This window comes from Conger conger, chromosome 7, assembly GCF_963514075.1.
Source record: "Conger conger chromosome 7, fConCon1.1, whole genome shotgun sequence".
Taxonomy (NCBI): Eukaryota; Metazoa; Chordata; class Actinopteri; order Anguilliformes; family Congridae; genus Conger; species Conger conger.
In genome coordinates, this window is record NC_083766.1 from 54,020,833 (window position 1) to 54,047,707 (window position 26,875).

The 26,875-nt window shown below is 41.0% G+C and overlaps 1 protein-coding gene across 1 annotated transcript; it reads right to left on the minus strand.

Moving 5' to 3' along the window:
• Positions 1-8,561: 8,561 nt before the first annotated feature.
• LOC133132310 (uncharacterized) lies at positions 8,562-26,430 on the minus strand. Its single transcript, XM_061247651.1, has 3 exons — positions 26,085-26,430; positions 24,099-24,562; positions 8,562-9,015 (listed from the first exon to the last, which is right to left on the minus strand). The coding sequence occupies exons 2-3, from the start codon at positions 24,545-24,547 to the stop codon at positions 8,571-8,573; spliced, it is 894 nt and encodes a 297-aa protein (XP_061103635.1). The 5' UTR covers positions 24,548-24,562; positions 26,085-26,430; the 3' UTR covers positions 8,562-8,570.
• Between the last annotated feature and the right edge of the window lie 445 nt (positions 26,431-26,875).

A 26,875-nucleotide genomic window follows, 5' to 3' on the forward strand; every position in this document is an offset into this window, starting at 1 on the left:
TTTATAAATCAAGAAAGCGTCACATGGCATAAGTCATGTTTATCACAGATAGCTTTCACACTAGCACATATGTTTCTGGTGAAAAGAGACCTCTCTGTGTCTTCCTAATTCTAATTCTCGTCCTTTTCTTTAAATATAACAAAAGAAAATGCATTATAAGAAATATCGCGAAACGAAATTGTGCTACTTTGGTCCCTCCGTGGGACGTTACTTCCGTCCCTCCCCTCCCTCTTGTCACTTCTCCCCGACTAGCATCCAAGACTTGCTAACATGAAACTTGAAACCGATGCTATCAATTACTCACTAGATGTGTGAAGACGTGCATTGATTACATTAGGCAAACCTACTTTCCAATTAATTTACACGTTCAAGAGTCGCACCCAAACAAATGATGAAACAATATAGTACTCCACAGCTCTTTGGAATAACCCCCCAAACACAGACCTACTGTAGGCTACTTGTAAAGCAAGTCGTCAAACTAATAAAGAAATATGGCAGGAGTGAGGTTACCTTCCAGATTTGTAGTTATTCTTGTAGATCACGCTCCGTCTCCGTGCGCATGACACCGGTTAAATTGCGACAAAGCGTATTTTATTTGACAGGAAAGTTAGGCGTTAACTTCGGGGAAACGACACCACCCGGTGTTTGTTCCTTCTTTAGACGGGGGGTGGTAGATCTTGTTATGGTCATTTACATGTACACAAATTTTATGTTGAGTAACACTTTGTTGGCATGGGCATCAGGACACACAATCAAAATGCCATGTGCCTTTCTGCTACACTTATAAACACAATCTGTATTTATATCTCATTTACAGTCTCAATGACCCTTTTTTTGTAAATTCCCCCATATGAATGTTTTTTAATGAGTCTCAAAAGTGAACTGGATATCGTGAATCACAAGTTCTAATGTGTCTTCATTTGAGTGACCAGCCAGGCAGAAGGCAGTATGCGGTCTATTGCAAATTAATATGCTAATCTCATGGGTGACCGTAATAGCTACATACTGGATCCTTCTACTAAACTGAATTTAAATGAACAAATACTGTTTTATTAAATATTCACAAAAGCAAGCATTGACAATTATGGGCAAAATTCCCATACCTAGAATAAAAAAAAAAATTTAATCAATGTTTTTTTTGTTTTTTGTTTCTTTGTTTCTTTGTTTTCTTAATAAAAATTGTGTTCCTTCTGTTCAAGGATCACATAATTCCACATTTTCATTAATATTACTTTTCATGCCCATGCTAGTTACTGTAATATTTGGTGTATCATTAAATGTACACAAATAATAATAATCATAATAATCATAATACTGTAATGGGTTCTCCCCCTGAAAATTAATTACGGCTCCAAACAATGTATTAGTAATTGCCTTTATATGTATTTAATATAAAACAACGGTTACTTCAACCTTGTGTTACAAAAATAGAAACAAATTCACTGAGGAACAGATTTGCCTGGACAAATTAAATAAGCACGGATTACTAACAGCCAAGATTATCAATGGCTCACAAGACATTGTTCAAAACCGTTAACTTTCAGTTCAAAACACAATAAAATTCTGACCATTGTGGAAGGAAATATGCTGCATTTTGGTAGATAAATGAAACTATATGCTTGAAATACGCAAGACAGAACATTCTGATTTGAGCAGAAAGTTTATTCCGTTTATTCAATTTTTTTTGTTTGCAGCCTTGTTACCATCTATACAAAAGTGATCATACTTGCATTGAAATGTGCATGTATATAGGGTAAATATAGATGTAGACACTGAAGAGATTTTTCCACTATTACTGCTGTAAATGTACTGCTGAAACACCTGGCTGTCATTTCAGTGAACAACCTACCCAGGTGTTTGTTGTTTGTGCCCCGTTACCACATATAAAAAAGGGGCCACCTTTGGATTGGCATTTGCATTCTTTAGCCTTGGTGGGGAAAATGGATGCAGCCAGAGGTAACAGAATGTTTCCGCAGGTTGATCAAAGCTCCAAAGGTCACGGTGCTGCACGAGAAAAATAAAGGCGATGAAGATTTTTACAGTTCTGGAGTGATCATACATTTGTGATGTACTCTCACAGGATAATAACATGAAACCGAGGGAACAGATTGCCAGTCAAATATTTTGATTTTGCTCTATTATGCTAGCTAACAATAGCACTGTGCTTCAACAAATGACCGGAAAAGCTAGCGCTGGTAAACCAGACTGGAAGTCAGAAATTGCGGGTAACGTTATTTAGCTGAAGTAATGGTATTGGCTATCGGGCTGTTTTATTGTAGCCTAGATCTGCAATATACAATATTCGCCAAACATTCTAACTGAACCTGAATCGTATTCCAAAGCTAAAAGCAAGCAGCATATGAATGTGATTTTCCTCCAGAAGAACGGAAATATACAGTTAACGTTACTGCTTACTGCGTCCAATAAACAGTGTGAGCTAGCCAGCCGCGTTACCTGTTGGGTTTTTCGTTTGGTCTAAGGTTACTCAGTGAAGTGCAGTCTCCAGAAATAATATTTTAGTTACTCAACGAACTAAAGAGGGGTTTCCAACGATGAAAGCCTTTTCTCCGTCGTGGCTGCAGTTTCTACTCTTCGCATTTTGTATAAATAGCAAAACAAATCACTTAACTTCACCGAAGTTGGTGAAAAAAAAAAAAACTCTGGGAAAAATACAGGTGTGTGTCCGCAGTTATGGGCGCATTTGGGCCGGCTCAAAATCAACCGTCTTCTGGTTAAAAAAAAACCAAAAACAAAACAAAAAAATAGTAACATTTCACAGTAGCATGCCGTTTACGGCAAGTCATGCTTCTGGCGCCAAAAAAGCGCTGCATTTTACAGTATTGTACTGTACTTAAGAAAAACTGTACATTACTGTTTGCATTTGGCCGTATTTTTACAGTATTTATTTATTTTTTTTATTTTATTTTTTTTACAGTGTGGGACGTTACTTCCACCCCTGCCCTCTCTTCTGTCTCTTCTCCCTGGCTATCATCCAAGATATCATCGCTAACATGAAACTTGAAACCGATGCTATCATTCACCCATTAGATGTGTGAAGAAAATTACAGATGTTTGCAAACTTAAACAAGTAAACACAATTCTACAATAAATAGACTTACTGGACCATTTTTTACTTGACTGGACACACAATCAAAATGGCATGTGCCTTTCTGCAACTCTTAAACACTATCTGCATTTATATCTCATTTACAGTCACAATGAACCTTTTTTTGTAAATACCCCCATATGAATGTTTTTCAATTAGTCTTTGAAGTCAAATGGATATCGTGAATCACAAGTTCTAATGCGTCTTCATTTGACTGACCAGCCAGGCAGTAGGTGGCAGCAAATCACTTGAAAAGCAGGCTACCAATAGATTCATTACTTCTGTTTACGGACCTCTAGTTATGCAGTCTATTGTAAATTAATATGCTAATTTCATGGGCGACCGTAATAGATACTGAGGCAGCGGGTGGGCCCAGGTATACATTGGTAAAGGTGGGGCCTCCTGTTAGGTTCAATCCTCCAGGTCAGTACTGCAGCGGCTCTTTCCTCTCGCTGCTCTTCTTTCCTCAGCATAGGCGCCGACGGAACCCGTTTGCAGCCTCGACCGCGCCTTAAATATCTTCCCCTGCTCATTAGGGAAAAGGGCTGCAGCTGAGTCAGTAGTTTTCCACAGTGTTCACTTACGTAAGCTGTCCGGGGTCCTGGACTGCAGGTAGAGGGTTCTCTCTCCATGGTGCTGATCTCCCCATCACTTCCCTAGGAAAATAGACCCCTTCGCATACCTCTCCCAATGCGTAACGGTTGCGGGGTTGCGTTGTGCGGGCCCTTCTGGGGTTTTCTACCCACGTGGCGCAACATGCCGGATCGTTCGTTCACGCTTATGGGCAAGACTCCCAGAGCTAAAATACAGATACAAATTGTGTCCTTTCTGTACCCTATCAAGGATAATATAATTCCACATTTTCACAAATATTACTTTTCATTCCCATCCTACAGTTTTTTACTGTAATACTAAGTATTTGGTGTATCCTACAATGTGTCTTACCAAGTGTTGGATGAAGCTTTGCAAAACATATGCAAATAACAATGTAATCCTATGACTGAAAAATAAAACATTTGGATAAGAAATTAATAACTTGCACTATGACAGCATTTCAATGAATGTGACACACCGTTAAGTCCATGGGTTTTACCGTGTCCCTATTTTTAGAGGCCAATTTCTGTGGAATTGAGACTTCCTCTTCATTATGTTGCCATTCAAATTTGAGTCATGCAATCAGCCGGCAAGGACACCTCAGCTCCATGTCCTCCGCCCTTCATAATGTAATGAATTCAAAATTCAACCAAAATCTGCAGAACAAGCTCATGATGTTAAATTGGTGGGATTGTGGATTTGGAATATTACCTGCATTCCATTATGGATATTTAGCTGAAGTTTTTATCCAAACGGACTTGCAGTTGAGTAGACTAAGCAGGGGCCAATACCTCCTGGAGTAAGAAGGAGTTATGGGCCATTCTACTACACTGGGGATTTCACCACCAACTTTCCACATCCCAGTCAACATGAGAGTATTGAGAGATTTGAGTAAATAGCGAGCAATATCTTCATGTACCTTGTTGAATTGTACAACAATAGAAATAGTGTAAAGTCCAGGGATCCGAAAGCAAAAGTCCTGTCTTGTGTCTCTTCATTTCACAAATTAGTTCTACCTCCTGGCTGAAGTATTACATTTATTTGCATTTATATAGGCGGATTGGAGAGTCTAAATTGCCCGTAGGTATGAGTGTGTGAGTGAATGGTGTGTGTGCCCTGAGATGGACTGGTGACCTGTCCAGGGTGTATTCCTGCCTTTTGCCCAATGTATGCTGGGATAGGTTCCAGCCCCCCTGCGACCCTGTTCAGGATAAGCGGGTTCAGATAATGGATGGATGGATGGATGGATGAACTGTTTTTGTAAATACCCCATATGAATGTTTTTTAATGAGTCTTAAACGTGAACTGGATATCGTGAATCACAAGTTCTAAAGTGTCTTCATTTGACTGAACAGCCAGGCAGTAGGCAGCATGCAGTTTATTGCAAATTAATATGCTAATTTCATGGGTGACCATAATAGCTACATACTGGATCTTTCTACGAAACTGAACTTCAATGAACAAATACTGTTTTATTAAATATTCACAAATGCAAGGACTCACAATTATGGGCAAAATTCCCATTCATAGAATTTAAATGAAAAAAAAAACAACACAATTTTTTGTTTCTTTGCTTTTTTTAAAATAAGAATTGTGTTCAAGGATCACATAATTCCACATTTTCATTAATATTACTTTTCATGCCCATCCTAGTTACTGTAATACTAAATATTTGGTGTATCCTCAAAGAATGTACACCAATAATAATAATATTAAAAATAATAATAATAATAATAGTAATAATAATAATAATAATAATAATATTAATAATAATAATAATAATAATAATAATAATAATAATAATAATAATAATGTAATGGGTTCTCCCCCTGAAAATTCATTACGGCTCCAAACAATGGATTAGTAATTGCCGAACCTATAAATAATTACAGATGAAGTTTTGACTGTCGTACAATTTCTCTTATCAAGTGTTCGATGTACCTTTCAAATGGATTCAAATAATGCTGTAATTCTGTCTCTGAAAAAGAAGACATTTGGACAATTTAGGCTGTGGTCCCATGGCGGCATTTCAATGAATGTGACACACAGTTAAATCCATGGGTGAATCACAGGCTAAATCCTGAGGGATTGGTTCTCATTCCTGAAGAAACAGAAACACATCAGGGAAGACACTCTTCAGACTTTTCTAATATTTGTATGTATTTAATATAAAACAACGATTACTTCAACCTTGTTCTACAAAAATAGAAACAAATTCACTGAGGAACATATTTGCCTGGACAAATTATAAGTAAGCACTGACTGCTAACAGCAATCAGGGTCAACAACACAAATCAATCAAGTCATTGATACATTAGTCATTTAGCATTTTTTTATATTTTACAAAATCTTTACATAATAATAATAATGTCAGCAGTTTGCCTGAGGTTAGGACAGTTAGCTCAGCAAAGTATTTCATATTTTCAACACATGTACTATTAGACATAATTTCATGTTAGTTTTGATTTAATAAATTCTATAGGGTCGAAATCCTAGATCGTCGAAAATATGGCAGGAGTGACGTTACCTTCCAGATTTGTAGTTATTATTGTAGATCACGCTCCGTCTCCGTGCGCTTGACACTGGTTAACTTGCGACAAAGCGTATTTTATTTGACATGAAAGATAGGCGTTAACTTCGGCGAAAACAAAACCACCCGGTGTTTCTTTCAGCTTTCGACGGGGGGGTATCAGTTTTTTTTGCATGAGCATCAGGACACAGCAGCAAATCACTTGAAAAGCAGGCTATCAGTAGATTCATTACTTCTGTTTACGGACCTCTAGTTATGCAGTCTATTGCAAATAAATATGCTAATTTCATGGGTGACCGTAATAGCTACATACTGGATCTTTCTACGAAACTGAACTTAAATGAACAAATACTGTTTTATTAAATATTCACAAATGCCAGCATTCACGCTTGTGGGCAAGACTCCCAGAGCTAAAACACAGATACAAATTGTGTCCTTTCTGTACCCTATCAAGGCTCATATAATTCCACATTTTCACAAATATTACTCTTCATTCCCATCCTACAGTTTTTTACTGTAATACTAAGTATTTGGTGTATCCTACAATGTATCTTACCAAGTGTTGGATGAAGCCTTGCAAACCATGTGCAAATAACGATGTAATCCTGTAACTGACCGAAATGAGATCTGCAGAACATGCCCGTGGTGTTAAAGTGGAATACAGACCGCTCCAAAAGTATTCAGGTCAATTCCTTTGCTTTTCTTGTACCCTGAAGACAATTGAGTTTGAGGTCCAAGGATGTGCATGAGATGACAGATACGAATTTCAGCTTTTATTTCCTGGTATTTTTATCTCAATTTTTTAAACAACTTGGAACATTTTTGTATCAGACCACCCCATTTTTAGGTGAACAATAGCATTGGAACATGTGACTGACATGTGTTTCTTGTTCCTTTAGACTTAGAGAGCAGCAATATAGAGCCAATAAAAGTCTTTCATGTTGCCTGCCATGGGGCCAATGGAGCCTGATGGGCCTGGACCTGCTCTCTGTGCTGGGGTTCCATGCAGTTACAACTGGAAAACAGTTCAACTGTTACAACTGTTACAACTGTTATCCAGCCACTGGGCCACATCCCGCTGGCTCTATATGATGGGGTCACGACCATGCTACACCGGCTTCTGGAAGCTGGCATCATTGAGCCAGTGGACGCTTCGCCCTGGGTCTCAAACCTTGTGGTGGCTAAGAAGATGTCAGGAGCCCTGCGTGTCTGTGTTGATCTACATGCAGTGAATAAGGCAGTGATCCCTGACATTACATTACATTACATTATTGGCATTTGGCAGACGCTCTTATCCAGAGCGAACTCCACCCCCAGTGCTGACTCACTTCAACATCTCCAGCCCCACCCTTGTGACCTGTGAGGCGTCAGCCACAGTGATAGGGGCTGTGCTGTCACAGATCCAGAGAGGCGTCGACCAGACTGAGCAGCGGTACTCAGTGGGTGAGCGTGAGGCTGCAGACCACTGTCTCTCTGCAGGAGCTCAAGGAAGCCTCCGCCCTGTCCTCTCTCAGCTCTGCACCGACATCCAGGGGCGGCCTGTAGCGTAGTGGTTAAGGTAAATGACTGGGACAGACAAGGTTGTCTTAATACGTTCATTTAATCCAAGGATCTGACATAGTTTGTTTTGACTTGTTGGTTGATTCCACCAGTTTTCGGTAGACTGACCTTTTAAAGAATTAGAAAATGTTATTGATAATTGTCATTCCTAATGATAATGATTAAATTAAATCATATAAAATATATTTTCTTTGAAGGATAAGTGAGGGGTTCTAGTATGCAATACCACTTGTGTTCAGTATTCAGAGAGCTGAATATCTTAACAAGGATATTGATTGTTGATATTGATTCATTACAACAATTTCCTAACCTATGAATGAATACAGATGCAGTTTTGACAAGTCCTACAATGTGTTGGATGTACCTGTGCGTATACAAATAACAATGTCACCCTGTCACTAAAAAATAAAGCAAGAAAGAATAACTTGCACAATTTAGGCTGTGGTCCTATAGCGGCATTTCAATGAATGAGTCACCCAGTTAGGTCCATGGGTGAATCACAGGGTAAATACTGCGGAAACAGAAACACACCAGGGAAGTCAGTCTTCAGACATTTCAAATATGTATATTTATTGCATGTAAAACAGTAGTTTCTTCAACCTTGTTTTATGACAGTCGAAACAAATGTACAGGGACAGACTAGGCAGGAAATATTACACTGTCATTGCTAACAGCCTGGATTACAGCACTTATGATTTCCCAAAGATTCTGACAGCAAAACTTACAAAGAACCGTATGGTGTCATGTCCCTTATTTTACGTTACAGTAGAATAACAATGCTTAAATAACCCTGATGACCCTAATGACCTTGATTCTATGGGGATTCCAGACACAGTCCTCCTCCTCACCACTGGGCACCATGCCACAGTTAGGGGGCACCCAGGCTGTGTTATAGCCAGCGTCGTGCCAGGTCTTCTGCAGGGGGTGCCCCTGGCGATTAATCTTCTTCACCCTCCCCACATTCACTTTGAGCTCCAGGACCCTGCGGTCCGCATTGGCTAAATTCAGAGGGTAGCGGCTGGCTTTCTGGATGTTGCGGCTGAGGTACACGCCGCGCCCCAGCATGCCGTCTATTGAGGGAGTGAAGCCGTTCCTCATGATGCTTTCAGCAGCCTCCTTGCTGGTGCCGTGGTACATGATGTAGCATGAGTTTTTGGTTGGCTTGGAGTGGCTCTGCAGGCAAAGAGGCCGAGGGCCCATGTTGTCATGTCCAGCCCAGGACATTCTTCTCCCTTCATACTGTAAAAAATTCCAAATTCTAACTAAATGAGATCTGCAGAACATTCGCATCGTGTTAAAGTGGTAAGCATTGTGGATTTTGCGATATTTCTAAAATTAGTAGTGTTACACACGGGTTCTAAAATGTAAATGGCGCAGGCTGGGTCAACAACACAAATCAATCAAGTCATTGATACATAGTCATTTATAGTTTATACTGTATTTTAAAAAATCCTTCGGAACAATAATGCTGACAGTTTGCATGAGGTTAGGACAGTATTATATGCAATAAGGAGGATAAAACCTTGTCTCAAATCTTGGTCATAGCTGCCATTTTTACAATTAGCAACTTTCTGTACTTTAATAAAATTAAGAAACTTTACCCAAACAAATTATGATATATTATTGTATGCGACTGCACAACTGTTCCAGAATGCACCCCCAAACTAATTTAAGATAGAACTACTATACATGTAAAATAAGTTTTCTTTTCTATATGGCATAGGTACACATTGCAATTCAATCAAGTCTTTGAAGCATCAGCAAAGTATTTTATGTTGACAAAAACATTTAGCTAGGTCCAGAATTATATATTATTTAGGCAGTTTATCTGAGTTTAGAACAGAGGTAAGGGAGAGCCGGGATGAATCTAACGCTTTTTTGTCTGATCCCATTTACAAATGAATAGAGATAGAGATCCTACACAATGACACACAGCTTGCACAGGTCCTTCCCTATTTTCAACTGTAATTTTCATTCGAGAATATATGATTTTGACATGAATACGTGGAGAACGGGCCGAGCGCAATGTTACTTTTGTCCCTACCCAGTGGAACAAAAGTAACATAAGAGTTGGTCAAAAGTAACGGTAAACTATGGGTGCGCAATGTGTGTCCTATCTCTGTTTTTGGGGATTGTAATTCTCTTTACTTTCAACACATGGACGATTAGACATAATTTCATGTTTGTGTCGATTCAATAAATGCTATAGGTTCGAAATTCATCCAAATTAACCGTGCGCAACCAATGAAATGTTTTGCGAAACAAGATTAATCGTACTGAAATGCATTATTTGGGATTAATAGCTACACTAGATCCTCGAATATAATTCATGTATTAAACCTGTAAATAAAAGTAGGCTATGTCGTGAGTTTCTGATGTTTGTAGAGTAATTCTCAGACATTATGTCAGTTGATTTTCGTAACAGTCACCCTCGAATCGTTGCCTAACGTTTTATTAAACCTGAAGATAAATGTTTGTTGCTTATGTTTTATAAATCTAGAAAGCGTCACATGGCATAAGCCATGATTATCGCGCTTGTCCGCACAGATAGCTTTCACACTAGCACATATCCGTTGAAAAGATACCTCTCTATGTCTTACTAATTCTAATTCTCGTCATTTTCTATAAATATAACAAAAGAAAATGCATTATAAGTAATTATAAAATTATAATTATAAAAGTAAATATCGCGAAACGAAATAGTGCTACTCCCTCCATGGAACGTGGATCCAAGACTTGCTAACCTGAAACTTGCAACCTCTGCTATCATTTACTCACTAGATGTGTGAAGACAATTACAGATGTGTCCTAACTTAAACGAGTAAACACAATTCTACTATAAAAAAAGACTTCCTGGACCATTTTTTACTTTTAACTCGCGCAAAAAAGTTTTCAGATGGTAGATCCGAACGACTAGTAGATCAGAACGACTTCCGATGGCGCCGAAATTTTGGATGAAGCTCATTCACTGTTATCTGTAGTAACCACGAAATTGCAGCTCCCATCGTTTTCGAGAAAATACCAACGTTACTTTCGCCCTCCATGACTTTCGACCCGACTCTCCCCTAAATTATGCAATAAAGAGGTGCATTCTTTCCTAAACTTTCATTCTCCAACGACCAAAGATACGGCTAAAAACCAAGTTCAAGATTCTTCATAAGTTTTCAGGACACACACTCATGGTCACATTTTGGTCAACACGTGCCTTGAATACATTAGGCAAACCTACTCAACCTACTCGCACCCAAACAAATGATGAAACAATATAGTACTCCACAGCTCTTTGTGAATAACCCCCCAAACACAGACCTACTGTAGGCTACTTGTAAAGTAAGTCGTCAAACTAATAAAAACAATGGCAGGAGTGAGGTTACCTTCCAGATTTGTAGTTATTCTTGTAGATCACGCTCCGTCTCCGTGCGCTTGACACTGGTTAACTTGCGACAAAGCGTATTTTATTTGACAGGAAAGAAAAGGCGTTAACTTAGGGGAAACGACACCACCCGGTGTTTCTTCCTTCTTTAGATTTGTACACAAATTTTATGTCGAGTAACACTTTGTTGGCATGGGCATCAGGACACATAATCAAAATGCCTTTCTGCAACACTTATAAACACTATCTGCATTTATATCTCATTTACAGTCACAATGACCCTTTTTTTGTAAATGCCCCATATGAATGTTTTTAATGAGTCTTAAAAGAGAACTGAATATCGTGAATCACAAGTTCTAATGTGTCTTCATTTGACTGACCAGCCAGGCAGTAGGTGGCAGCAAATCACTTGAAAAGCAGGCTACCAGTAGATTCGTTGCTTCTTTTTACAGACCTCTAGTTATGCAGTCTATTGTAAATTAATATGCTAATTTCATGAGTGACCGTAATAGCTACATACTGGATCTTTCTACTCAACTGAACTTAAATTAACAAATACTGTTTTATTAAATATTCACAAATGCAAACATTCACAATTCTGGGCAAAATTCCCATACCTAAAGCAATGTTTTTTTTTGTTTGTTTGTTTTTCTTCTGTTCAAGGATCACATAATTCCACGTTTTCATTAATATTACTTTTCATGCCCATCCTACTTACTGTATTAATAAGTATTTGGAGTATCCTTAAAAATGTACACCAATAATAATAATAATAATAATAATAATAATAATAATAATACTGTAATGGGTTCTCCCCTTGAAAATTAATTACGGCTCCAAACAATGGATTTGTAATTGCCTAACCTATATATAATTACGGATGAAGTTTTGACTGTCGTACAATTTCTCTTATCAAGTGTTCGATGTACCTTTCAAATGTATTCAAATAATGCTGTAATTCTGTCTCCGAAAAAGAAGACATTTGGATAAGAAATGTAACTTGCACAATTTAGGCTGTGGTCCCATGGCGGCATTTCAATGAATGTGACACACAGTTAAATCCATGGGTGAATCACAGGCTAAATCCTGAGGGATTGGTTTATCATTCCTGAAGAAACAAAAACACATCAGGGAAGACACTCTTCAGACTTTTCTAATATTTGTATGTATTTAATATAAAACAACGGTTACTTCAACCTTGTTTTACAAAAATAGAAACAAATTCCCCGTAGGGGGTGCCCCTGGCGGCTAGTCTTCTTCACCCTCCCCACATTCACTATGACCACTAGGACCACTGCGGTCCCCTTTGGCTACATTCAGGGGGTAGCGGCTGGCTTTCTGGATGTCGTGGCTGAGGTACACACAACGCCCCAGCATGCTGTCCTTCGAGGGAGAGAAGCCATAACACCTGATGCTTTCAGCAGCCTCCTTGCTGGTGCCATGGTACATGAAGTAGTTTCAGTTGTTGGCAGGCTCAGAGTAACATTCCAGGCAAGGAGGCCTAGGGCCCATCATGTCATCTTCAGCCCAATACATTCTTCTCCCTTTACACTGTGAATAATTCAAATTTCAACCGAAATCGTATCTGCAGAACATGCGCACGGTGTTGGTACGGATTGAGGATTTCCGATATTTCCAAAATTAGTAGTGTTACACAAGGGTTCTAAAATATAAATGCCGCAGGCTGGGTCAACAACACAAACCAATCAAGTCATTGATATATTTGTCATTCATAATTTTTTTATATTTTACAAAATCTTTACAAAACAATAATGTCAGCAGTTTGCCTGAGGTTACATTACATTACATTACGTGGCATTTAGCACTTATCCAGAGCGACGTACAACAAAGTGCAAATCAAACACAAGTGCCAAGAGGACCTGAGAGGACAGTACAGTTCCGAGTCCTAGTGTAAACATACAGAAATTCAGAACCCTTGAAGAGTACAATCAACTTTCAAACTAGCATACCACAGTTGGCAGCTAGAATACAACAATGCAACAGCCAATAAAAACAATAATACCTATTCAAGTAACGATATCTATACATAAGTGCCATTACAGTCTTAGGCTAATCATGGTGATTGTGAGTTGGGGAGGGAAAGGTGTAGCCTGAAGAGATGGGTCTTCAGTCTGCGCTTGAAGGAGGTCAGAGACTCTGCCGTTCTGACATCCACCAGGAGGTCATTCCACCACCGTGGGACCAGGACAGACAGCAGTCGTGAGCGTGAAGTGCAGGTGTGGCGAGGGGGAGGCGAGCCATAACAGGCAGCCAGTGGAGGTTGCTGAGCAGGGGCGTGACGTGAATGTCTGGGAACATTGAATACCAGACGGGCTGCAGCATTCTGGATGAGTTGTAGGGGTCTGATGGCAGATGCTGGAAGGCCAGCCAGCAGAGAATTGCAATAGTCCAGGCGGGACAGGACCATTGCTTGAACAAGGAGCTGAGTGGAGTAGGTGGTGAGAAAGGGTCAGATTCTCCGGATGTTGTACAGGAAGAACCTGCTCACCCGGGTCACCGTAGCGATGTTCTTGGAGAAGGATAGCCTGTTGTCCATCACCACTCCAAGGTTTCTTGCACTAGGGGATGAGGTCACTGGGGTATCCCCTAGCGAGATGGAGAAATCAGAAAAGGGAGAGGTTAAAGCAGGGATGAAGATGACCTCCGTCTTACCTGGGTTGAGCTTTAGATGGTGGTTGCCCATCCAGCTCTGGATGTCTCTCAGGCAGGCGGAGATACGGGTAGAGACTTGTGTGTCTGATGGGGGGAAGGAGAGAAAGAGTTGGGTGTCATCGACATAACAATGATAGGAGATGCCATGAGCAGAGATAACGGGGCCAAGGGATCTCGTGTAGATGGAGAAGAGGAGGGGTCCGAGGACTGAGCCCTGGGGGACTCCTGTAACAAGGGGGCGAGGGGTTGACACTCCTCCAGCCCAGGACTCCTGGGAGGACCGGCCAGAGAGATAAGATTTGATCCACTCTAAGGCTGTGCCACAGATCCCTATAGATGCCAGGGAGGCTAAGAGGATGGAGTGGTTGACCGTGTCGAATGCCACAGAGAGGTCAAGAAGGATCAGGACTGAGGAGAGAGAGGTTGCTCGTGCAGCCTGAAGGGACTCATTGACAGAGAGGAGTGCAGTCTCCGTCGAGTGGCCAGGTCTGAAGCCGGACTGGTGGGGGTCCAGCAGGTTATTCTGTGAGAGGAAGGAAGAGAGTTGGTTGGAGGCAGCTCGTTCAATGGATTTGGATAGAAAAGGAAGGAGAGATACCGGACGGTAGTTTTGAATGCAGGAGGGGTCTAGAGTGGGTTTCTTTAGGAGCGGGGTGATGCAGGCCCTCTTGAATGATGAGGGAAAGCAGCCAGAGGACAGAGAGGAGTTAACAAGGGAGGTGACAAATGGGAGGATGTCAGGCGTGATTGCCTGAAAGAGGTTTGAGGGGATGGGGTCCAGGGCACAAGTAGTAGGGTGGTGGGAGAGCAGGAGGTGAGACACATCAGCATCTGTAATGGGACAGAAAGAGGAGAAACAGGGGGCAGACACAGAAATGGAGGCAGGCATAGAAGTGGTGGTGGTTGCGAAGGTGCTGAGGATATCTACAACCTTCTCGTCAAAAAATCCTGCAAAGTCATCAGCAGTGAGCGAGGACTGAGATGGTGGGGGAGGTGTGCTGAGGAGAGAGGAGAAAATGGAGAACAGTTGACAAGGGTTATTTCTTTTGGCAGTGGTGATAGTGGAGGAGAATTCCACCTGGAGAGACTGGTAGGAAGACAGGTCCGATGGGTCTTTTGATTTCCTCCACTTCCTCTCAGCTGCACATAGGCTGGGCCTGGAGGAACGTAGAAGGTGAGAAACCCATGGGCTGGGAGGGGAGGATCGAGCAGGCCGGGAGACAAGAGGACAGAGAGAGTCAAGGGCTGAGGAGAGAGAGGAAAGCAGCACGAAAGGACAGTTAGCATCAGCAAAGTATTTCTATTTTCAACACATGTACAATTAGACATAATTTCATGTTTGTTTTGATTTAATAAATTCTATAGGGTCGAAATCCTAGATCTTCGAATATAATTAATTTATTAAACCTGTCAATAAAAGTTGGCTATATCGTGAGTTTCTGATGTTTGGAGAATAATTTTCAAACATTATGACAGTTTATTTTGGCATCAGTGACCCTCGAATCGTAGCCAAATGTTTTAATAAACCTATAGAAAAATATTTGTTGTGAGGACTCATAGCTTATCAAATCTATATTTTTGACTAATTTAAGAAATAATAAGAAAGTGCAAGAAAAACAGACATCTGGAACTACAAACAATTAGTTAACTTCATCCTTTTTATGAACCTAGAAAGCGTCACATTGCGTAAGCACTGTTTATCTGCTCGTGTCCCACTAGGACACATGTCTCTGTTGAAAAGAGACCTCTCCTAGAAGCAGAGTCTGGAGAGTGCTGATGCTGAACCGAGGGTGTCTGTGTTCCACGGCGGGTATATGTCTCAAGCCCTCTGATTGTGGTAGTTATAACAAGTGTGGTGTTTGCAACAAGACTTGAGACTATCGGGTATCTGTCCATAGGGAACAGCAGTTTTAAGTCTCAGTGATTGAGGTCTGTATCAGTGGTCGCGATTCCTCTGTACTGGGCCCGATGTTACGTCATAGGGCCGCTGGGTGCCACAGCAGATACAAGTCTCCACCACTCTGATGTGATGCTACAAGATTGGGGAATCTGCTGCACGTGGTGCCTATGTCTAGACCTCTGAGACTGGTGTCGGGTGTCGCCTCACAGAATTTCTGTCTTTCTGAGCTGCTGGAAACTGAGTCCTCTGGCATGTGCTACCTGTATTGGCAACAGTTGTATACTTGTAATTAAATACATAGGCTATAGTTTATTTATATATATTTGTTATTGGCATGGATAGTTAAATATACCAAATGTTCTGTAGTAAATGTCAAATAAACTTTGCCCTAGTAGGGATACATCCTTAATAAAAAGGATGAATTCCCTGATTACATAATTTATCCTAGGATAAATTAAATTATTTAGGCATAAGCCAAATGTATAGTGCATCTTGGTGCACCATATCAGTTTCTTCTGCTTCACTTTGTGTGCTCTAGCTGCACCACTGTGAATGCAGAAGATTTATATTATTATATACGCTATACTGCATGTCTGTGCATGCCATGTAGTTAATAACACTAGCATACTTACTTGGATGTCAGTTAGATTAACTGAGGCATGTGTGTACTTAAATCTAATTGTATGTTTGTGTGGTTTCTCCTACTAACACAAAATATATACATTAGAATATTTTCTAGACCTTAGATAAACTAGTTAATGCCATGAAATGAACCTTTTAAAGTTTTCTCTGATTTACAGTGACCTGTGGCATCTGTGCCTATACAGTGAGATGTTTACAACAGGAGAGGTCTTTATAGCCCAGTAACACTGAATTGGCTTAGCCTATATTTTGGAAGGCGTTCCAAATGAAAAAAATCCTCCTCTTATTTACATCTCTGGGCATAAACCTTAGCAAGGGGGGTCATTTTCTGGCAAGGACTCGTCTCTGGGTTATTCTACTCCCCCCACAGTTTCAAACTTCTCAGTTCCTCACTGCCCCCTCACAGCTCCCACTGCTCCCTTTGCTCGTTTTGTCTCTCCTTCCCTAAGTCTTTGTCACCTGTGGTGTTTCTTGTTGTAAGACCAGTGAACCTGCACTCTCAAGATAAACCATTGAGAGTGCAGGTTCACTGGTCTTACACTCGTTTTGTTTTGATGTATTGTTTTTGATCAATTCTTTAATTTGATTGCAGATTTATGCAGACATTCACCCTGCATACATGTTTATATTTTGAAGCAAATATCTGCATTATACATCTTGTGTTTGGTATATGTTAGTTTTAACCTTCCCAGCATTCTGTTCTGCATGCAATATACTGCAATCTAGAAGTATGCATGGCTACAGGCACAGCTCGATAATTTCGTTTCTGAGTACTCACTGGTCTCAAACATATCATTAATAGTTTACAAAAAATATATTCACGGCTGTTAGATCTGAAGCGCAGGCGCTCTTTTCTATCAGCCGTTCACTTGTCAATCAGACCCATACCATCGGGCGTGTCTTAGCCTGCAGAACATATGCCAAGTGTTGGTTTGCTGCTGCCAGCAAGAGATTCTGGACTTTTGACTGCACAAGAACCCTAGTCATGTCGTAAGGGAGTTCATTGAAGCCTTAGACTGGCATAGGTGGATTGTGTCAGAACAAAGATAAAATATTCACTAATTATCCACCTCATTAGTGTATGTATGTATTGTGTGTATGTTTATCATAAGTAGTTGTACTGTCTGTATTGAATTCTTGGTTTCTTTTTCTTTGATTCACCTAAAACAGGTCTATCTAAATTCCACTACCATACGCTCAACCTGCGTAGTAGTGAAGAATCAGGTATTGAAATTAGATCACCGTTATTGGTGCATATCACTATAAGGGACATGAAGACCATATTCACCACTCGCACTGGTTGTCATGAAACATCTTGCCATGATTATATGTCTAACAATATTTTCCCATTTTGTACCAAATGTATTAGTGTTCAGTTTTTGTATGGTCATGCTGAGATCGTCCAGGTGTCTCACCCACAGTAGTACGTCATCAGCGAGATGAGCTCCTTCACCCATGAAGGTCTGACCTGTCCAGCGAGTCACTTGATCAACTGAAAGTGATTGAGGACTTCGCAATGGGTCAGATCTGCATTCTGAGGAGAATTCCGCTGGAGGTGGAAGGACACTATTTCTGGACAGTATGCAGTATGCGTCTCTGCCTAACCTAATGGACCTGGTGCAACGGGTCGTCTAGGGCTAGCTCCTCTACCAGCTCTGCCCAGGATGCCTACATATGGTGGGACTGGTGAGACTGGGTGTTCTAAGGGTCCGTCATCACCAGCCTCATCCACTCCCTAAAATCCTCTACCCCTGCTGCTTCGGTGCTCAGCCCCCTGCAGGTGCCAACACTGTCAGGATTGAGACCCCAAGCATCCGCAGGGAATTACCTGTACAGCCACGACTTTCACAGTGACCCCTTGGAACTGTGTTGTTTGTCCCACAGGGCCAAGGGGGGAATCTGTAAGACAGTCATAAGTAACATTTAGTGTCATGCGCTGGTCAGCTTGCTGACTTCCCCCTCCCGGAGCATACATTGTTAGCCCCCACCTTTTGGCACACATGCCTGTGGGGGAGAGTTAGAGAAGGATTCCTGGAGGAGCCTTGCTGGGCCCCCACATTCCTTCAGGGTTAGAGCACAGGAATACTGGAGATGGCATAAAGATGTTTCATGATAATCCCAGGTCAGAATATAGTAATGTTTGGTGTTATTCTGATTGGTTCAGTGCGACTGGTGTAATGGTCTAGTTTTTGTAACAGTCTACCTTTGATAGCATAACCATTCAGGAGCCGAGGGGAAACTGGGCAAAAGCTGTCTCTGTAGAAGCCATGTGTTTTAGCCCCCTGACCATTGCCTAGTGGGGGTTGGCGGTAAATTACAGATGGGTGACTCACTTTTAGGGTCAAGAACTAAGGCCTGGATTTCGGAGATAAGGAGAAGAAACCTCGTAATCTGGGGTTGTGTCTCTTTTCCTTTAATTCACCCAAATCAGGTTTATCCAAAAGGTATATTACCATGAGAGGCACAAATACATATTTACAGCATAATGCAGTTATCATGAAAACTCCCAACTACAGCATTCATAGATATGATGGGGCGGCCTGTAGCGTAGTGGTTAAGGTCAGGAAGGGCTGCCATTTGTGAGGGGCCTCAGAGCTGGGGTTTCTGGTCAATGCTGTTTAGACTACCTTTTGGGGAGTTTCGGGCAAAGATAAGGGATATGTATGAGTGGTCCAAGGGCCGTTGGGTCATGGGAAAATAATCCTCCAGAACATTGGTGACCTCCCTGTGACCCCATACCTGGTCACTTCCAAGGGGGAAGACTCTGGACAATGCCACAGTGCCCTCATTTGGGCACTGCTGTCATTACACCAGTGACTGCTCTCCTAGATTAAATATTCAAAACCGCTATTGAGATAGTGAATAGACCCGGTAAAACCTTGAAAACATTGTCCATGTGATCCTTGTATTATTGCATTAAGTCTTATGTAATGGTAACAGGGAGTGCATCTAAAATGGATAATCAGGAGGGAAGTTTCATGATAACTGCAACATAATAAAACATAAGGGTAATCTGTTGGGTATGGATGTGATCCGCTAAATACAAGGAATCGGATGAGATACATTTCATACTAAATGGAGTTTAATAAACCATAGTTTCAGTAACTCAAGGGAAAACCTGCATGTCCTCTCTTGGTAATCATCTCATTTTCCCTACTTAACAACCCCCAAGGGTGGGGGTCTAAATTCCAGATTTGACCACCCCTCCGGCACTGCCGCCTGGTTTCAAATGTATGATTTGGCATAAAAGCAAGGGAGACAGACCAATCTGGGAAGATCGTATTCGACTTCCCACACAGCATGTTGTACGTATAACTTGCGTGATCTCCATGACTCGAATTCATCTTGTACCTTTTTCAGCCTAAAAGTTCTAAGCTGAGAGGCCGTCAAGTTCGGCCCATAAAAGGATTGCATGGCTCTTGTAATTTGGTGCGAAGGGAGCCCATGGTCGTTACGACGCTGGTTCCTGTCAAATTAGCTCTAAGGAGCCCATTTAATGTACGCTGACCTGGGCCTCGCAACTATCATGTCAGTGTAGTGCATGTATTGTGTTGGCTAGACCCTCTGAGTTCTCCGCCGAACTGAGATTTCAGCAATAAATGCTAATCGCGAGAGCATATATTGAGTAATGGTGGCGCAGGTAAGAGTCGAGTATAATCACTCCCGAGGTTCGAGTATGTTTCAAACCCAAATTTCTAAATTCTAATCTTAAATGGAGTCAGATAAACGAATAAAACTAAAGTAACCATGAAGCTTACAATATGACCCCGTTTGAGAACGGAGAATATTAAGAATTGTACTGATCCGTTTCAGGCCAGCCGTAAGCGGGATATGGGGCAGGTCAATCCATATCCGACCCGTGGCAACGGACCCAGTATATTCTTAAACGTAATTGTGCTCTGTTCTTGGACGGAGGATAATAATTAACCCTACTAATATTCTCCCAGCAACACCAGAAGGACAAGCACACAAACCCCTTCGGCCCTCGCTAAATTCCGTCATTGGGTTAGCGTGGGGTTTTACACTGTAATACTAAGTATTTGGTGTATCCCACAATGTGCCTTACCAAGTGTTGGATGAAAAATATGCAAATAAAAATGTAATCCTGTGACTGACCGAAATGAGATCTGCAGAACATGCCCGTGGTGTTAAAGTGGAATACAGACCGCTCCAAAAGTATTGGAACCACAAGGTCAATTCCTTTGCTTTTCTTGTACCCTGAAGACAATTGAGTTTGAGGTCCAAGGATGTGCATGAGATGACAGATACGAATTTCAGATTTTATTTCCTGATATTTTTATCTCAACAACTTGGAACATATCACCTTTTGTATCAGACCACCCCATTTTTAGGTGAACAAAAGTATTGGAGCATGTGACTGACATGTGTTTCTTGTTCCCTTAGACTTAGAGAGCAGCAATATAGAGCCAATAAAAGTCTTTCATGTTGCCCGCCATGGGGCCAATGGAGCCTGGTGGGCCTGGACCTGTTCTCTGTGCTGGGGTTCCATGCAGTTACAACTGGATAACAGTTACAACTGTTACAACTGTTTCAGCTGTTATCCAGCCACTGGGCCACATCCCGCTGGCTCTATGTGATGGGGTCTCGGCCATGCTACAGCAGCTTCTGGAAGCTGGCATCATTGAGCCAGTGGACGCTTCAGCCTGGGTCTCAAACCTCGTGGTGGCTAAGAAGATGTCAGGAGCCCTGCGTGTCTGTGTCGATCTACATGCAGTGAATAAGGCAGTGATCCCTGACAAGTATCCACTGCCCACCACAGAAGAGCTTACAGCTCAGTGCTACGGCTCTACGCTGTTCTCCAAGCTAGACCTCAGACAAGGCTGCTTACAGGTGCCTCTCTATCCCAGCAGCAGAAACCCCTGCTTTTGTGACACATGCTGGAGTGTTTCGCTGCACCCGGAAGCCTTCATGGTGTCTGTGCTGGCTGGCATACCGGGCGTGGCCATATATCCGATGTTGTCATACACGGGCCCACCACTGAAATCCACGATGAGCAACTCAACAGGGTCTTTGCAGCCCTAGCCAAGCACAAGCTAACAGTCAACACTGAAAAATGTGTCCTCAGTGCCAGCCATTGAGTTTGTGGGGTTCCGGCTGTCAACAGGTGGCATAACTCCACTCCAGTCCAACGTGGACGCCATTCAGGCCAGCCCCGAGCCCAGTTCAGCCACTCAGCTCACCTCCTTCCTGGGCATGATGGCCTACTACCTGAAGTTCCTCCCTCAGTACTCTGCCACCACAGCCCCCTTGCACCAGCTGCTGCATAAGGAACCATGGGTGTGGTCTCGTATTTTGTAAATTGGATGTAGTGAGCCTACATTCCTTAAAGAATATAAGATTTTTATTCATCATGCTATCTGCTTCTTAATACATTCATTTAATCCAAGGATCTGATATAGTTTGTTTTGACTTGTTGGTTGATTCCACCAGTTTTCGGTAGACTTACCTTTTAAAGAATTTGAAAATGTTATTGATAATTGTCATTCCTAATGATAATGATTACATTAAATCATATAAAATATATTTTATCTGAAGGATAAGTGAGGGCTTCTAGCATGCAATACCACTTGTGTTCAGTATTCAGAGAGCTGAATATCTTAACAAGGATATTGATTGTTGATATTGATTAATTGCAACAATTTCCTAACCTATGAATAAACACAGATGCAGTTTTGACAAGTCCTACAATGTGTTGGATGTACCTTTGCGTATACAAATAACAATGTCTCCCTGTCACTGAAAAATAAAACAAAAAAGAATAACTTGCACAATTTAGGCTGTGGTCCTATAGCGGCATTTCAATGAATGAATCACCCAGTTAGATCCATGGGTGAATCACAGGCTAAATACTAGCAGAGCAAAAGTATTGGAGCATGTGACTGACATCAGTAGTAAGTATCGGAAGTTGAGACAGTTTGCAAAGAAGTACTGAGACTTCTGTTTTTAGATGCCAAGTATTCATATAGATATGACTTTCTGGGAAAACAAAACATAAATGTACCCGCCCAGTGTTTAGTTTTTAGATGCCAAGTTCCTGTTCCTTAGGAATTCCCCTCCAGCATTTTGGACCTGAAAAACAAGTCATACAACCTGCAGGCAAGGAAGTCTCACCACGATGTTATTATCTTCAGCCCAACACATTATCCTCCCTTCATACTGTAATACATTCATTACATTACATTACATTAATGGCATTCGGCAGATGCTCTTAACCAGAACGATGTACAGTTGATTAGACTAAACAGGAGATAATCCTACCCTGGAGCATTGTATGGTTAAAGGCCTTGCTCAAGGGCCCAATGGTTGTGCGGATCTTATTGTGTACAAAGTACAACAACATTTAAAATTGAACCAGAAATGAAATCTGCAGAAAATGCTCATGGTGTAAAATTGGTTGGATTGTGGATTTTGGATATTTTCTAAATGAGTGTTACACCACTCTACTAACTTTTTTGCAATATCTGATCAGTTATTAGCCATATATCAATTTAACATGAGAGTTATGCTATATTTCAGTAGATTGCAAGCCATTTTTGCAGCAATTCAGGTTAAATATCTTGTTCAATTGTACAACAGGAAAGGTGGAAAGTGCTGGAAAGTCAAAGTCCTGCTGTGTGTTCTACCTCCTGGCTGATGAATTGCTCCAGATGACATGAATGAATACAAGAGAACATTTAGATCTGTATTCATAAGGCACTTTTCCAAACATTGATCTCACCTTAGAACATATCTTTTGTATCAGACCCCCCCATTTTTATGCGAGCAAAAGTATTGGAATATGTGACTGACAGGTGTTTTTTGTCGCATTAGACTTTGCATTAAAGCAGCAAAATAGAGGCTATAGCACAAGATGCAAACCAATCATCAGTAGTAAGAAACGAAAGGTAAGATTACAATTTGCAAAGAAGTACTGAGACTTCTGTTTTTAGATGCCAAGTATTCATATAGATATGACTTTCTGGGAAAACAAAACATAAATGTACCCGCCCAGTGTTTAGTTTTTAGATGCCAAGTTCCTGTTCCTTAGGAATTCCCCTCCAGTACAGAAATGAGCCAGAAAAGCTTGACCAAGATTAACCTCTTCCAAAGTGATGGAAAGGCCAAAGTGTGGAGAAAGATGGGATCTGCTCATGATCTAAACCATACGAGCCCATCTGTGAAGCACGGTGGAGGTCAGGGCTTGCATGGCTGTTGGAGTAGGCTCACTAATCTTGATGTAACTCATGATGGTAGCAGCAGGATGAATTCAAACAAAGGACTTCATTAGGGAGAAGAAGTGGAAGGTTTTAGATTAGCCAAATCAATCACCAGACCTTCACTCAACTGAGCCAGTATTTCAACTCCCGAAGAGGAGATTAAAGAGAGAAACATTTTCCTACAATGGGTCTTACCAAGTGTTGGATGTACCTTTGCAAATGTATACAAATAACGATGTCATCCTATCACTGAAAAATAAAACATTTGGATAAGAAATTAATAACTTGCACAATCTTGTCTGTGGGCCGATGACAGCATTTCAATGAATATGACACACGGTTAAATCCATGGGTGAATCACAGGCTAAATCCTGAGGGACTGGTTCTCATTTTTGAAGAAACAGAAACACATCAGGGAAGACACTCTTCAGACTTTTCAAATATTTTTATTTATTTAATGTAAAACAGCAGTTGCCCCCTATAGTACATTACAGAACCAGAACGGCTGTTCTATGGGTTGGATAACACTGATGACATTGATCCTACAGGGGTCCCAGACACAGTCCTCCTCCAGACCACTGGGCACCATGCCACAGTTAGGGGGCACCCAGGCCGTGTCATAGCCTGCTGCATGCCAGGTTTTCCGCAGGGGGTGCTGCTTGCTGTTAATCTTCTTCACCTTCCCCACATTCACTTCGAGCACTAGGACCCTGCGGTCCCCTTCGGCTACATTCAGGGGGTAGCGGCTGGCTTTCTGGATGTCACGGCTGACGTACACACCACGCCCCAGCATGCCGTCATTCGAGGGAGAGAAGCCATAACACCTGATGCTTTCGGCAGCCTCCTTGCTGGTGCCGTGGTACATGACGTAGGTTGAGTTGTTGGCAGGCTCAGAGTAACTTTCCAGGCAAGGAGGCCTAGGGCCCATGTTGTCATCTTCAGCCCAGTACATTCTTCGCCCTTTACACTGTAAAAAATTTAAATTTCAACCGAAATCAGATCTGCAGAACATGCGCATGGTGTTGGTACGGATTGAGGATTTGCGATAATTCCAAAGTCGTGTTACACACGGGTTCTAAAATATAAATGGAGCAGGCTGGGTCAACAACACAAATCAATCAAGTCATTGATACATTAGTAATTTATCTTTTTTTTAATATTTTACAAAATCTTTACATAACAGTCAATGTCAGTAGTTTGCCTGAGGTTAGGACAGTTAGCTCAGCAAATAATTTAATATTTTCAACGCATGTACTATGAGACATAATTGCATGTTTGCTTTCATTTAATAAATTCTATCGGGTCGAAATCCTAGATCCTTGGTTATAATTCAGCTATTAAACCTGTCAATAAAAGTAGGCTATATTGTGAGTTTCTGATGTTTGGAGAATCATTTTCAAATATGACAGTTTATTTTTGCATCAGTGACCCTCGAATTGTAGCCAAATGTTTTAATAATCCGATACATAAATGTTTGTTGTGAGGACTCATAGCTTATCAAATCTTTAGACTAATTTAAGAAATAATAAGAAAGTGCAAGAAAAAGAAACATCTGGAACTACAAACGATTAGTTACTTTATCCTTTTCAAGAACCTAGAAAGCGTCACATGGCGTAAGCACTGTTTATCTGCTCTTGTGTTCCACTAGGACATATCTTTTGTTGAAAAGAGATACTAATTCTAATTGTCGTAATTTTATATTAATAAAACTAAAGAAAATTGTAAAATATCGCGAGACGAAAGTAATATTGTTACTCCATGGGACGTTACCTACATCCCTGCCCTCTCTCCTGTCTCTTCTCCCTGACTAGCATCCAAGACTCGCTAACATGAAACTTGAAACCGATGCTATCATTTACTCATGAGATGTGTGAAAAAAATTACAGATGTTTGCAAACTTAAACAATTCTTAAATAGAATTCTACAATGAAAAAAAAAGACTTACTGGACCATTTTTTACTTAACTCGCGCAAAAAGGTTTTCCGACGCTAGATCCGCCAAACGACTTCTGATGCCGCCGAAATTTTGGATGAAGCTCATTCATTGTTATCTGTAGTAACCAAGAAATTGCAGCTCCCATCGTTTTCGAGAAAATACCCACGTTACGTTCGCCCTCCATGACTTTCGACCCGGCTCTCCCCTATATTATGCAATAAAGAGGTGCATTCTTGCCTAAACTTTATGAACATGCCCATAGCTTTCATTCTGCAACGACCAAATATACGGCTAAAAATCTAGTTCAAGATTCTTCATAAGTTTTCAGGACACACATTCATGGTCACATTTGTGTCAACACGTGACATTGATTACATTAGGCAAATCTACTTTCAATTAATTTTCGCGTTCAAGAGTCGCACCCAAACAAATGATGAAACAATATAGTACTCCATAGCTCTTTGAGAATAACCCCCCAAACACAGACCTACTGTAGGCTACTTGTAAAGTAAGTCGTCAAACTAATAAAAAAAATATGGCAGGAGTGAGGTTACCTTCCAGATTTGTAGTTATTCTTGTAGATCACGCTGCGTCTCCGTGCGCTTGACACTGGTTAACTTGCGTCAAAGCGTATTATATTTGACAAGGAATATAGGCGTTAACGTCGGCGAAAACGAAGCCACCCATTACATTAAATTACATTCCATTACACCCGGTGTTTCTTTCTTCTTCATGGTATGAGTATTATGGTATATAGTTTGCATGTTCTCCCCGTGTTGGTGGGTTTCCTCCGGGTACTCCGGTTTCCATCCACAGTCCAAAGACATGCAGATGAGACTGATGGGAGAGTCTAAATTGCCCGTAGGTGTGAGTGAATGGTGTGTGTGCCCTGCGATGGACTGGCGACCTGTCCGTATTGTGTTCCTTCTGTTTCATTAATATTACATTTCCTGCCCATCCTAGTTACTGTAATACTAAGTATTTGGTGTATCGTAAAAAATGTACACCAATAATAATAATTATTATTAATTTTCAGGGGAGAACCCATTACAGTATAATAATAATAATAATAATAATAATAATAATAATAATAATAATAATAATACTGTAATGGGTTCTCCCCTGAAAATTAATTACGGCTCCAAACAATGGATTAGTAATTGCCTCACCTATAAATAATTACAGATTTAGTTTTGACTGTTGTACAATTTATCTTATCAAGTGTTCGACGTACCTTTCAAATGTATTCAAATAATGCTGTAATTCTGTCTCTGAAAGAAGACATTTGGATAAGAAATGAATAACTTGCACAATTTAGGCTGTGGTCCCATGGCGGCATTTCAAT

Excerpts from the sequence above, each read along its gene's own strand:
- LOC133132310 (XM_061247651.1), bottom strand. The coding sequence starts at position 24,547 with ATGTACTGGGCTGAAGATGACAACATGGGCCCTAGGCCTCCTTGCCTG. Across the intron at positions 9,016-24,098 it reads ATCCAACCCATAGAACAGCC|AATGTCCTGGGCTGGACATG; the intron begins GTTCTGGTTCTG and ends TGAAGGGAGAAG.